This window comes from Argiope bruennichi, chromosome 9 (genome assembly GCF_947563725.1).
Source record: "Argiope bruennichi chromosome 9, qqArgBrue1.1, whole genome shotgun sequence".
Taxonomy (NCBI): domain Eukaryota; kingdom Metazoa; phylum Arthropoda; class Arachnida; order Araneae; family Araneidae; genus Argiope; species Argiope bruennichi.
Genome location: NC_079159.1, coordinates 4,216,620 through 4,230,461, shown reverse-complemented (window position 1 = coordinate 4,230,461; position 13,842 = coordinate 4,216,620). Strand labels below are relative to the sequence as shown.

The 13,842-nt window shown below is 25.4% G+C and overlaps 1 protein-coding gene across 2 annotated transcripts in view; it reads left to right on the top strand.

Annotated features, from left to right (window-relative positions):
- LOC129983624 (leucine-rich repeat and calponin homology domain-containing protein-like) overlaps nt 1-13,842 on the top strand; it is a 49,621-nt gene that overhangs the window by 12,742 nt on the left and 23,037 nt on the right. For both annotated transcript variants that reach the window (XM_056093161.1, XM_056093160.1), the window contains exons 9-12: nt 5,326-5,466; nt 7,889-7,976; nt 9,056-9,154; nt 12,321-12,420. In XM_056093161.1, the coding sequence (XP_055949136.1) occupies nt 5,326-5,466; nt 7,889-7,976; nt 9,056-9,154; nt 12,321-12,420 (428 nt within the window). The remainder of the gene's footprint in view (nt 1-5,325; nt 5,467-7,888; nt 7,977-9,055; nt 9,155-12,320; nt 12,421-13,842) is intronic.

Below are 13,842 nucleotides of genomic sequence, written 5' to 3'. Positions count from 1 at the left end.
ACTAGTCCATTCTTCATATTCATGTTAATTAATTTGAAAGCTAATATTGGCTACTATTACATTTACTTAAGCTGAAGGGGTGGAAAAAATCCAAATGAATTTGGTTCAGTTTACTGTTTAAGAAGTATACTAATATTTTAGAAGATTTTATGCCATTAAAAACTTTTCTTTTTGTACAATGGCATAATACGATTCCCTCTAATCTTTGAAGATTCTTTGTCTCTTATATTTGGAAATTCTTATATCTGTTATATTTAAAGAACTTAATTTTTCTTGAAGTCCTTGAAAAATAAGCAATTTTTTTTGTTGTTGTTGTTATTGTTGCATGTGAATTGGAGGGGGGAAAAACCCTCCAATTTTTAAAAAAGTTGTTCTAGGATTCAGATGGTATTATAATGGTGGATATCCAGAGAAAAGTGGTAAAAATTAAATTTGAATTCAACATTTGGTCTCACTTATTCTGAATACATTCTCTGACAATTGTTTTGCTTGAGAATGCTATAGTTTAATGTTTTTTATATAACTGCACTAATATTTTATTTTTCCACTTCAGATTAAATATCTGTCTCTTTTTTCTGACAATCAACTGTTATTGTACCATGTAAATGCAGAACAACATTTTTAAAATGGGATTTCTTTTCTGAATACAAATTCAGACAGGTAGAAAAATTCTTATAATCATTTGTTTATAAAGAAGTTAACTTTTATGCATGTCCCTCCCCCCATTTATTAATAAAAATTTTATAGTAAAATTGAAAAAAAAAATTATTTTTCAAATTTACACTTTTCTATAATTTATTCCTGTCCTATATAAACTATCTTAGCATTCAAGAGCTAATTATATACCCTTTTTAAAATTTATAACTTTTTAATTTAAACTTTTCATCTTAGATTAATAGCTTTTTTTAAAAGAAAAAAAAATCTAGCATGAGAGCACTTTTTGTACAACTTGAACCAATTAAATTGCTGTTATATATATATATATATATATTGACATTTTTCATGACAATTTAACTGGGCAATTGGTTTTTCATTGGGAAAAGAATGTAGATGTAGGAGCTTTGTCAATTATCCATCTTATCTCTCTGAGTAGCATGTGAAAAAGGGGGGGGATGCAACAAGCAGAGTTGCCACACAACTGCAAGAAATCATGAATAAACCTTCCCTTGTTAGCTTTATTGGGGGGGGGAATGCAATGAAATTGAAAATTTTTGAAAAAAAATGGGGGGGGGGATGCTTATTCCAAGTGCATCGAACATGTTCTACCAAAAAATGAAGAAAAGCATAAGGAAAGGAAACACATAGCGGATAAAATTAAATGATTTAAAATTAAAAAGGATAAAAATTGAAGAAATGTCTTTAGAAATTTATAAGCAAATTGTTTAAAATAGCATAAAATAATAGAAGTTTTTATGCCTGGCAGAATCAAATAATTTTAGGAATCGAGTTTTAGCAGAATAATTTAAAATGTAAATTAAGTTGTATTGATGACACACTATTTCCAGTTCATTTGCTTAAATGTAATTAAAGGTTCTTGATTTGTATCAATTTCTTAAATTTCCTCCTTCGTTCTGCCAAGCATTGATCAAAAGTAAAATTATATATTCTTATGGGATTAGCATTAAAAAAAATTGTTTAAACTGAAATGTGAATGTATTTGTAAAGTGGGCATCTGATAGTAATTAATTTGAAAATAGCATCAAGTATTTGATGTGGAGCTGCATATATTGTCATTTTAGTGTGGAACACAATAACACACACAAAAAGTAGAGCTAAACCAATTTATTAACTCAACTCAGAACACAGTGACTGACAGATCTTCTGCTTTTATACTAGCAGGGAAAGTTCCAGCATACTTTTCTGGAAACAGTATGAAAAGTCCAGAACACTTATTGGTAAACTAAAGAAAGGTCCAGAATCTTCTGGGACTTGAAATAAAGGAAAACTTAAAATCAAGGAATTATATATTTACACAAACTGTGAATCTCATTGTCTCTAGTGGATTCGAACTTATGATCTCTTGATTATGAGATCAGTGCTATGACCATTCGGCCATGGAAAGTCGACTGCCTCTTTTCAATGCGGCAATATTAAGAATGCTCACCATGTGAACTTGAAAGTCACTTTGAATTGTAGTTTTAACTGAAGCTAAGCATAGCTAGTGATCTTAGTGCTATTCACTGAATTACTGAATTGAATACTAAATTGGTATTTATTGCGGGGCATAATTACATTGTTGTTTGAATGAAAACCAGTGCATTGAAATTTTAGTTTAAAGCCATAACATTTCAATAATAGCGATTTCTTTTGTGGTATACTTTTTAAATGTCACTTAAAATAGTTGCAAATTATCTTTCATAGAAAATTGATATTGCAACACAATAGAGGAAACACCACAGGAAATACGAGTTAAGTTTTCAAAAGTTGTAGGAAAGGTCAAGTGAAAAAAGATACGTGGACATTTCAGAGAAAACGCAGCATGTTTTGTTTGAAAAGAAAGGAATAAAAAAACTAAACTTGGTTTTACCTAAGCTGTGGATTTGCAAATATATATTTAATATTTATTTCAACAATTCCAAAGATAATGAACAAATCAGAAGATAATGAAACAAAGCATTTTTTACTTTGAGGAAAACTTTCACGGGAAAATGCAGTAACATTTGAAGAAAAACCAGTTAGAGTGAAACTTTCTTCCCAAAACTTTCTTGCAGACTCTCCAATAAACTTGTCATGCCAGAGAACGCCTTACATATATTTGGCTTACAATAAATATTTACTAAATATTAAATTTTGGTGTGAATTTAATATTTTTACCGAATATATCTTGTCATCCTTGGCGATTTATGACATAAGGTTAATCACATTAAAAAAATGGAATTTGTGCTTTGGAGATATTTTTCTTAATTGAGTGAAATAAAAATTTGACACAAAACTGCACTTGTATTACAAAATCCCATACCTAATTTGATATATTTAAGATACTGCATTTGTGAATTGTCGCGTTTACATGTTTCTGAAAGTAAAGACCTATAGATAGTCATCTTTTTTTTTTTTTTTTTTTTTTAAACTTTGTGATGTGTCTACACTATAGATGTTAAATCTGTGAATCTTATCAACCTAGTTCTCTTTGATTTATAATTATTGTATTAACTAATATTCGAATAGACGGACTTTCTCAAAACAGATTTTAATTAAAATTTGATAAAAATCCGCAAACTTAGTGTAAAAATTGTATATCAAATTTCAACAATCTTGCTCAAAGCGTTTTCTTGTTTCTTTGTTATAGATAAATAGACAGACAGACATTTTCCAAACATATGCTTTTTGAACTCAGGGAGGTCTAAATGTGGAGATTTGTAAATATCTCGAGTTCGAATTTTTAAACAATTACTATACTTTCTTTATACTACGTATACAAGAAAATAATCATCGAGAGAAATGAACTTGTATAAGGTATAGAATCTAAAAATGCCAAAATAAATAAATAAATAAAATAAATAAATAAAAAAAAAAATAATAAAGCCAGCTGTAATAATAGTGTTTCTCTACTCCTTTCTTGTTTTTCTGCTTATTATTTCTGTTCTTATAAATATCTATATACCTAGTTTTTTTTTATAAAAATAAAGGCAAAATAAAAGCGATATGTATCAGTTCATTAAATTAAATTTATAAATATCAGATGATTCTGTCAAATTTTTATCATTTTAATTTTAAATTGAAAATTTTAAGATTAGGAAAAAATAGTCAGTTATATCTTATGAGTTAATTTTTAAAAGTTTTTATGAGTTAATTTTTAAAACTGTACACATAAAGACATAAAAATCTGATATGTTTTTTTTTTAACTAATTCGAAATTCCTAACTGATTAATTATGTTTTCCAGCAATTAACATAGATGTTTGTGTTAGGAAATGGTAGAGGTTCCTTTCTCCTACAACTTGTGCAAATACCCCCCCCCCCCCTTTGTTTTTCCATTATGTATTTATATTAGTTATTATTTAAATCTCCATCAATTAAAAATATAATGCAGATTTAACTCTCTAATATTAATTCTATTGAGTTTGTTCATAAATATTCAAAATTTCCTTGTTGTATTACTAATTTTTTAAGATGATGTTGCCCGTCTAAATAAGTGACGAATTTCGATTCAATCATTAAACAAAGTTTTGTGTTTAGAAATTGCCATATCATATTAGAATATTTTGACTAAAATGTAAAAAGGAGTTTCTTGTCAAAGATTAAAATTATGAAACTACAAATTTAAAACTATAGCAGAAAAAAAAAGAAAATCCTGTACATAGAAAATACGAGGGTTTATGTACCAATGTGTGTACAAAGGTGCTTAATTTTTTTCACTAAGGTGCTTGAAAGTGCGTAATTTTAGCATCTATTTCTCACTATGCACCCTGAAGGCAGTAATCATTTATGTTTTTTATATTTTAAAATATGTAATTTTTATGGTCCTTGAATTTTTAAAAAAAAGTTCTTGAATGTCCTAAAATTTTTTTCTTCGATAATATTTTTATGCCAGTAATATTTTTTTTGCAATTTTATATAATGTAGAAAATATTAAAAGCAACAGAGTTTGCCTGATTAATGCAAATGAGTTTTAATTGTATATGGAAAAATGTCAGGTGTTACTGTTGATACTTGAGATTACAAGATGTGCAGTTATTAAGAAAGAATATTTTTTCATTATTATTTAATATCTATTAATTTAGATATTAAAGGAAATGTGTTTGAAGCTTATGTTAATAATAATCACTCTGCTATTAGAAAGGGGAATCTAAGGGGAGACCGAACTTTTCTCTTAATATTTTAAATTCTTTAATTATTGTATAGTAATAATTTAGTAGCTTTAAACATCTTGAAAGCTTAAAATTTATAATTAAAGATGTTTGCAGTTATAATAAATGATGCTTTTAAATATATATTAAGGAATCTATGGAATATATTAAAAATGTAAAAATAATTTTTGAACATGATTTTTAGCTTAATTAGATATATTAATTCAATTAAAGTAATTTATCAAAAAAATTTTCCTTTTTAAATAATAAAAATGAATACTAGTAATTTTATTGATATCTATTGGGTTAACCAAGACTAATTATAAAAAGAAAAAAGTGATAGGAAAATAAACGTGAGGCAGTATAGCATAAGGTTAATTTTTATTTTTATGAAAATGATTGACCCTAAATTGCATGTGATGGTTAAAATTAATGTTTTAAAACATATTACTAATTATTTTGCAATTTAAAATGAATGGCACATTATAATAATGTTTTTTAATGCTCTGAATTAATTTATTGATATGGCTTATTTGCAGTACTTTATTTAACTACATTCCCAGTAATGGAGAGGAGGAAACTCCTGAAGTGCTTTCTGTACAGACTTTCAAAGAATATAAGGAGGCTCTTAAAAAGAAAAGGGAAGCACTAAACATCTACAAGAAGACCGAAGAAAATGGGTTGGTCCTTTTTATTTTTTTATAGTTAATTGACAATCATGCTTATCTATACAAGCAATGCTTAATTAAATATTAAATATCTTCTGCTACCTTACATGCCAATATAGTTTTATGTAAATAAAATTCAAAATTAATAAGCCATTAAAAATGTTTTGCATCGGTGAAGGCTGAAAATGGTTTAAAAACTATGAGTGTCAAAATGGCTTTAAAATGTTGAAGATAAAAGCTTTTGAAGTTTTTTTACTTTTGCTTGAAATATTTATAAGTTTATGTTTGGTTTTAAAACTGCATATTTTGTCACATAAAGTATTATCTAAATAATTTTAATCATAATGTTCTTATGAATATAATGAATAATAAAACTCATTTGTTATTCATAATAAATTTCAAAATTCATAATGCTTCTAAAAATATAAATTATTTATTTAATAAACACTCTGCTATTAAAATTATTACTTATTTATTGTAATATGCCTTGATTCATCAATTTTTAGTTTTCATTTTATGGCATTATATAACAATCATATAATATAATCAATTATTTTGATATGAGAATAAAGGAATTTACAAACCTGGATCTTTTCTTTAATTAAATCTTTAAGTGTTGAATTGAATCTAACTATATACAGAAATAAAGACAAATGTGTGTTTGTGTTGGCATTCAGCAGGCCAGATTGTTTTATTTAATGCAACTGAATTTGGCACAAATATTCTTTGAAGGATAAAAATGTGCAAATCATAGAAATCAATTTAAAATTTTAATTATTAAGCAAAATTTTGGAATTTCCCCTGATATATTACACTATGGAAAGAATTTTGACAACATCCCATCTTTCAACTGATACTAATTCTATTAAGATATAAATTAAATATTTATTTTAATAAATTTTAAAAATATTTTAGGCATATTTTTTATCAATTTACTTCATATAAAATAAAAATGTTAAAACCCTATGAGCATGTATTGCTTGCATGGAGAAAATGAACTTTTATCGACATGTTAATATCACTTTGAAAAAATTTCAATTATAAAAATTTAAGTTAATTCTAACTGCTAACAAAACCTTAAAAAGTGAGATTTTCAGTGTGTTCTGTAAGAAACAAAGTAAACAGGAAATATGATATTTTCTAGAAAGATATATGCAAGAAAAGCAATTTTGTGAACTCAAAATATGTATATATATTATTAATTCAGTAGAATTTAAGGCTAGTATTATATATGTAATGTTGGATGTCCACTCTTAAATGAGTGTCAGCACTTAAGTTCAGATGAAAATTCAGATATTACTATCTTATAAAAATACACAATTTAAAGCATTGTATTTATAAGAACATGCATCAATCAGTGCTCGGAGTTTTCGAGATTGAAATTATTGGTTGACTTAAAATAGTGATATTCAAAATCTCATTTTCTTGGTCAGATTTATTGCAATAAATAGTAGATTAAAAAATTAAAAGTTGGAATGTCAAAAATATTTCACTAAATATAATTCTTTAGGATCAAAGGTAAAATGTAATGAAAACTTCATAATTTATTCAGAATTACATTTATTGACTAAAATGAAGTAAAATATTATTATTTAGTCTTTAAATCCTTTTTAAATAAAATTGAAAATTTAATTTTTTGATGAACTAGAACAGTTTTTATTGAATAATTCTTCAAGATATTATATAAGTTATAAAAAAATATTCTGAAATGCACATAGGATTTCAGTGCTGAACGATTCTGTTTTCTGTATTCACCTTTTTTTTTTTTAAGAAATCATGTTTGGTTTCAGCAAAATGTTTTTATTTTAATTGAAGTTTGATCACTTCCATTTCAATTTAAAGTTCAAATTTTACAGGAGCTGCATAAAATTAGAAAGATACATAATGCAATGAACAAAATAACACAAGAGTTCCTTAATAATATGAATTATATATGATTATCAAAATTTGCACTATAAAAATATTTTATTGAAGAAGTTAACTAGAGACCAATTTATATAAAATTTCAAAAATTTTAGTGAGTATTAATCCTGGCATTCCAGCTGGTTGCCAAAGGTGTCTAGTGTTGAATAAAATGAGGAATGGTTTGAAATTCATATCATAAAGAAATGGAACGATTTTATTGCTAATAGAGAACTGCTTCATAAGCTGAGAAATACAGCTTAAATTTAGAAAAATGAATACTTTTTATCGACAGTTATAAATTTTATATGGTCCAGTTTATAATATCACAACTATATATTTGACATACTTTAGGAATATGATAGTTTTATATTAATCTCCTATTATGTTTATGATTAACTGTTATGGTATAAGATAACTTTTTATGTTATAAATAATAAACTATGATTTTGCATAAAGTTTTAAGTTTTAAAATGTCAATTTTTTATCTTTTAGTTAAAAATTGTCATTGTTGTATTTTTTACTTTTTAAGAGTGGAACTTTCTCCAAAATTACAAGTTTCAAAAACCAAATCAACTGTTGCTTCGAAACAACCACTTCGCAGAAATGAAGTTCCATCTGTAAGTGCCATATTTTTTTAAAGATACTATGCATTCTATTAAAAGCTTGTTTGAAATAGCAATTTTATTTTTAAAAATATGCATAATGTAAAAAAATTAGAGTTCTTTGAATGTTATTTTTTTCCTTTTCTTTTCGAAATCTGTACAATTTTAGAAATATACCAATATTTTGTCAATATATTCATTGTTATTTATTTTTTATTTTCACCTTTTATCATCTTACTGTTTAAATTTAAGAATAAGAATTTAAAATAGGATGAACTCAATTCTGTGTGAACCAAGTCCTTCTTTTTCATATTAAAATTTGCATTAATCTCTAATTCTGTAATTTAACATTTAGTGTATAATAAGTATCACTTTTGATAGATATATTGATTGACTTATATCCCAACTCATGCCAGAATTTATTGCATTCCATTGTGTAGTCAGATTAATTAAGAAATAAATATTAACCAAACAGTTCTAAAATTTGATTATTAAAATTATAGTTTACTTATTATTATTTTTAAAATTGCTGTTATATTTATTTTATATAAAATTTTGGTATGATAACATTTACCAACTGAGGAGAGAAATCTATTATTTTTTAAGCTTAACTATGTTAATTTAATTTTGGATGTTTCAGGTTTTTCAAAATTGTTATTATTAATTATTAGTTAATGTAGAAAGTAAGTTAGCAAAATTTAAATATTATGTATTACTACTTGTTGAATGTCTGGAATGCTGAAAGGATTTGCTATTAATTTCTATTCATGATTCAAGAAACAATTTCTTATGATCTAACAATTTTTAACTGAAAGCTTTTAAATTTACTTTTTGAAATGTAATTGAAATGTTGAACTATGAAGAATATTTAATCTATGTAGTTTTAGGTTAAAAAATGTGAATATATGTTAGCTGTATTTTGAAAATAAACATTAGAAATGGACAAAGTTAGACTGCTAAGAGGTTTAATTATTTTTCAATTTTGAAAATTTGTTTTCTGAATTTCTTTATTAGCATTGTTTTTCTATTATAATATTTTAATATTTCTATTAAAATCAATTCTTTCCTCAAATGAATCAATTTCTCCACTTCAGGTGGAAGAATCACCCAGAGGAAACAGTAGTCCCCTAGTCAATACTTCTATAGATAACTTGCCAAAGAATATACATGTACCAAACAGTGAAATTGATAAGGTAAGAATATCAGGTTTTATATCAAAAATAGTTTTTGTGCATGTTTTTGTAAATTATTTTTTGAAAAATTGTAGAATTAACATGAGGTTTTTATTTAAAGAAAAAAATCATTAAAATCACTTTAATTTTAAATTTCATACTTGGCATTTCCACTCTTTTTTCTGCTTACAATTATACTAATAAATATTTAAGAAATTTTGTTGTAAAAATACATTTGAAAATTAATATTGTTATGCAAGGAGGTTAAGGACTATCATTATCTCTAGTTAATTCAAGACTTGATATTTTATCATACATTTTAAATAGTAATAATAACTAGTGGGTAATTTTTTTTTTAAAGTTATTACTGCTTAGTTTTAATGATTTGTGACTTTTATAATTTGAAAGGCTATGATTTCTATTAAACAAATATCCCTAAATATCAGTAAATTAATGAAGGAAAGAAATTTAAAAATTGAAAACTTTTTTTTAAATTCTCTAGAAATATTGTGCCAGTATATGTTTCAGGATTCTCATAGTCCTTGAAAATACTTGAAAACTCCTTGAATTTTATTTACTATACTCTGAGCTCCAGAAAAGTACTTGATTTTGCATTAGGTTCTTGAAAAGTCTTCAATAAAATTTTGAAAAGAACAGAAGTGAAAAGAAAACCAGCTTCTGACTTGATTTTGCTTTCAAAGCTCTATCAGTTTAAACCTGTGGAAATAGTCTTCTTTTCATATGCTCTTTAATAAAGGTGTTATCTTCTTTTCCACCCACATAAAAATTGTTGATCTTAGCCAAGATTGTTAATTATACAAATGCTATTTTCTTTCTCCTTTTTTCAAACCTGGAACCTAAGCATTTGTGTGTTGTAGTATGGTGATGAAAATCAATTATACATTTTGAGTAAATTTTTTTTGGAGTGATTGAGAGCAAAATTTGACAAAGAAGTAATTTTAGTAATAAGATTTCATACCAAATTTCATATGTAAGTTGGTTGGCTTTTGAGTTATAACATTTACATGAATCCTAATGTAGAGAATGATAGATGATCAACCTCTTGAGAGATTTGGTGCAAAATTTGGTGCAAATTTACAATTTAGATATTAAAACTGTTAATAACAAATTTTGTTTCTATCTATTTGTTTACTGTAGTTATCATGTTCACTTTCTCTCAGACAGCCTGTGAGACATGCTTCTTGTGAATGGGTTTCATCAAAATTTTATAAAAAATTACAAATTTGGTAGGAAGACAATATACCAATTTCATCCATTTAGTTTATTAACTTTTTTTTAATGATCTTGTTCATAGACAGGTATAAATAATCTTGTTCATAGACAGGTATAAATAATCTTGTTCATAGACAGGCTTTTTTTCCCCAAGGATGTCTGAAATTTGTCGATTCGTCAAAATTCGAGATAAAAGTTTTTGATGATTACATTAATTTCTCTTTGTTTTTTCACATAAATGTCCTTTTTTTCTTTTTTTCTCTGGGTATTTTGGAGGAAATAAAAGCAAACAAGATATTACCACCACTGCTGTATAGGAATCTTCAATAGAATCAACTGCTAAATATAATATTATGTCACAATGTTTCAATGCAAAACTGAAATAGTCTTTGAAATGTGCAAAGAGTTATTATTTATATAATTTGCAAGGAGTGTTTAAACATGCTCTGGTAAATATACCAGATAAAATTCCTGAAAGGTTCTCCTGTGGGCTAACAAAATGCTCTTGCTTAATTTCATTTAGCTTTGCTCCATATATTAATGATATTTTATTTAACTGCATTGTTTTTCTTAATGTATAAGATGTAGTAATGACAGTTATTTTTATGGGTACTTTAGCAAATTGCAAAAAAATATTGTAGACATTTTTATATTTTCTCATGGGCAAGCTGATAAAAGAGGTTTTTCTGGTAATCAAAGAATTGAATACTTTATCAATCTTTAGAATCTAAATGTAATTGATAATAATAATATAATTGATTATTTGAAATGTTCTGAAAATTGAAATTAATTTGGATTCATGATGGAACTAAGATTGCAGAGAAGACAAAAATATTTCAGTGTACTTTTGGCTTTTAAATATTGAAAATAAATAAATTTAAAAAATAAAAGCACACAAAAATAAGGAAAAATTCTTACAACTTGCTGTTGAAGAATTGTTAAAAAAGCCCTGAAGAATTAGCAGAGAAGCCAAGTTGACAAATTATATATCTATCAATCAAACAGTTTTCACTACTTGGTAAAGGCGGGAAAACGATTTAGAATCTGAAAGTATAGAGGAAAAGTAATATGGTACTTAAAGAATTTAAAAGAACATTATCCCTCTCCCCTCCCTGGTATAAGGTTTTTTGCATTTTCAAACATAAAAAGTTAAAGTTATCTGACTCACATGTAAGAAGAGTTGCAATTTTTAGTTAGTTTAGAAGAGTTGCTCTTCACATTGTTATGAAGAGTAAATTGTGATGAAAATATGAATAATGTTTATTCTTTTAAAGCATTATTCACAATTTAAAAAATTTCAAAGTATCAAATTGTGTATATATTTCTTTATAATTTTTTTGTTTATTTTATCAATTATTTATAAACTGAAATTCAAAGTAGTATTGCAATTTAGATAGAATTTCATATTTAACTCTTTTTGTAACTAAGTTGTTAAATTATTTATTAATAATGATCAAATCTTTATTATTCAAATTGCCTTAAAAATTGTGGGAGTAGCTCTTAAAAAAATCCGTAAATTTTTATACTGGGAAATAGTGGGAATGCAGTAAAAAGATCTCTGAAAGTCTTGAAGCTTTTGAATTTTTTCTTCTGTAAGATTGCTTGAAACCCTGCTTTTTCATGTCTATTGAGAGTTAATGTACTTTTTTATTACTAGCTTAAAGGAATTTTATGAAAGTAATTGCTTACAATATCTTTTTTTTATAACACAATAAAAATTTATTATTTAATTTTTAGTTAATTATTTAATTTTTTTTTTTTTTTTGAATTTTGAAAACTTAATATTTTTTAGAATTTTATAGTAATGAATTAAGCAAAATTTACAGTTATCAGATTTTAGAGACAGTTGCTTGAAAATACTTAAATTTGACAGATTAATTATTTGTAGTGAATCATGCAGATTCTATATGAAAAACATCATTTATCCCGTTTATCTTTTGATTATTTTAAAAAGGTGTGCTTTGCTGAGAAGAAGGTTCTTAAATTGGAAGAGATTGGATCCTCTTCTGTAAATAAGGATTCAAATCAGAGCAATTTTGCTTGGCCAAAGAATTGTAAGTAGAAAACCTTGCACATAATTAACTAAAAAGAAATTTTTGTTTCATTTTGCATTACTTTGTCATGATTATTTCTAAATTAATGTATTTGGTATGTTATTTTAATTTATTATATTAAATATTTGAATATATTAACATGTATGAAATATTCAATTAATTAGCCAATTTTTGTGGTTTTTACCTTTTTGTTATGTATAAGTGTTTTTTTAGTTAAAATATTGAGAAAATATAATGTGTATATAGTTTTATGATATTTTTTAAAAAGGATGATGAATTATAAATAATTTTATATTGCATCATAACCATATTTCAAACTAGTTTTTTTTTTTGTATATTAAGTTTTATAATTTAAAGTTTAGCAGATTAAATGTATATTTACTTTTTGTCATGTTTTAAATGTATAATTAAGATAAAATAACTTTTTATTTCCTCAAATATGAAGCATAGAGAAAGAACTGTAAACATAAAAAAATTCAAACTTGAGATTCTGGCAAAACTCCATTTTTAAACCTTCCCGAATTAAAAAAACACATTTTTGGAAAATGTTTGTCCTCTGCGTCAAAGATAACTCAAAAAACACTTTAAGCCAGATGAAAGAAAATTTAAGTATGATTTTTACACTGAATTTGTAGGTTTTTATCAAATTCTGAGCAAAATCCACCCAGATGAAATCTGTCTGGCTGGCTGTTTAAATATATAAGTTAACATGATAGCTACAAAATGAAGGGATATAGATAAAATTCAGTACATAGATTTAACATTTACATTGTGGACACCTATCAAATTTTGAGCTAATCCAGTAAGGGTATTGACCTTCTGTTGATCTATACTTTCAGAAACATGATAAATTAAAAATACAAAAACCTAAATGTATAATAAATATATATTATGGATTTTGTGACTGTTGCAATTTTGTATTAAATTTTTGCTTCAGTCAGTTGATTAAAGTACATCCAAAACACAAATTCAGTTTTCGAATACAATTAACCACATGCCATGGATTAGTTAAAGAAAAAAACTCTCCAAGAATCCCGTCAGCGATTCAGTAAAAATGCTAAATTCATGCCAAAGGTTAATATTTCCTAACTGTCGTGTACCAATGCCATGCAAAGTGTTCTCTGGGATAACACTTATAAAGAGTATGCAAGAAGGTTTTTGAGACTATTCTTACTGTTTTATTTATTTTTTTATTGCAATGTATAAGAAGGATTGTATAAACATACTTTTTAATTAACATTTTAAATTTTTTTTAATGAACATACTTTTTTTAATTTTTACTTAACAATATTTCTTGTAGTTAAACATTGAAAGATTGTAAATGATACTCAGAAATATTAAAGAAATTATTGTATTTGGGATGAATATTTATTGCACCAGACACAATTATAATGTATCTTATATCTTATACAATTATAATGT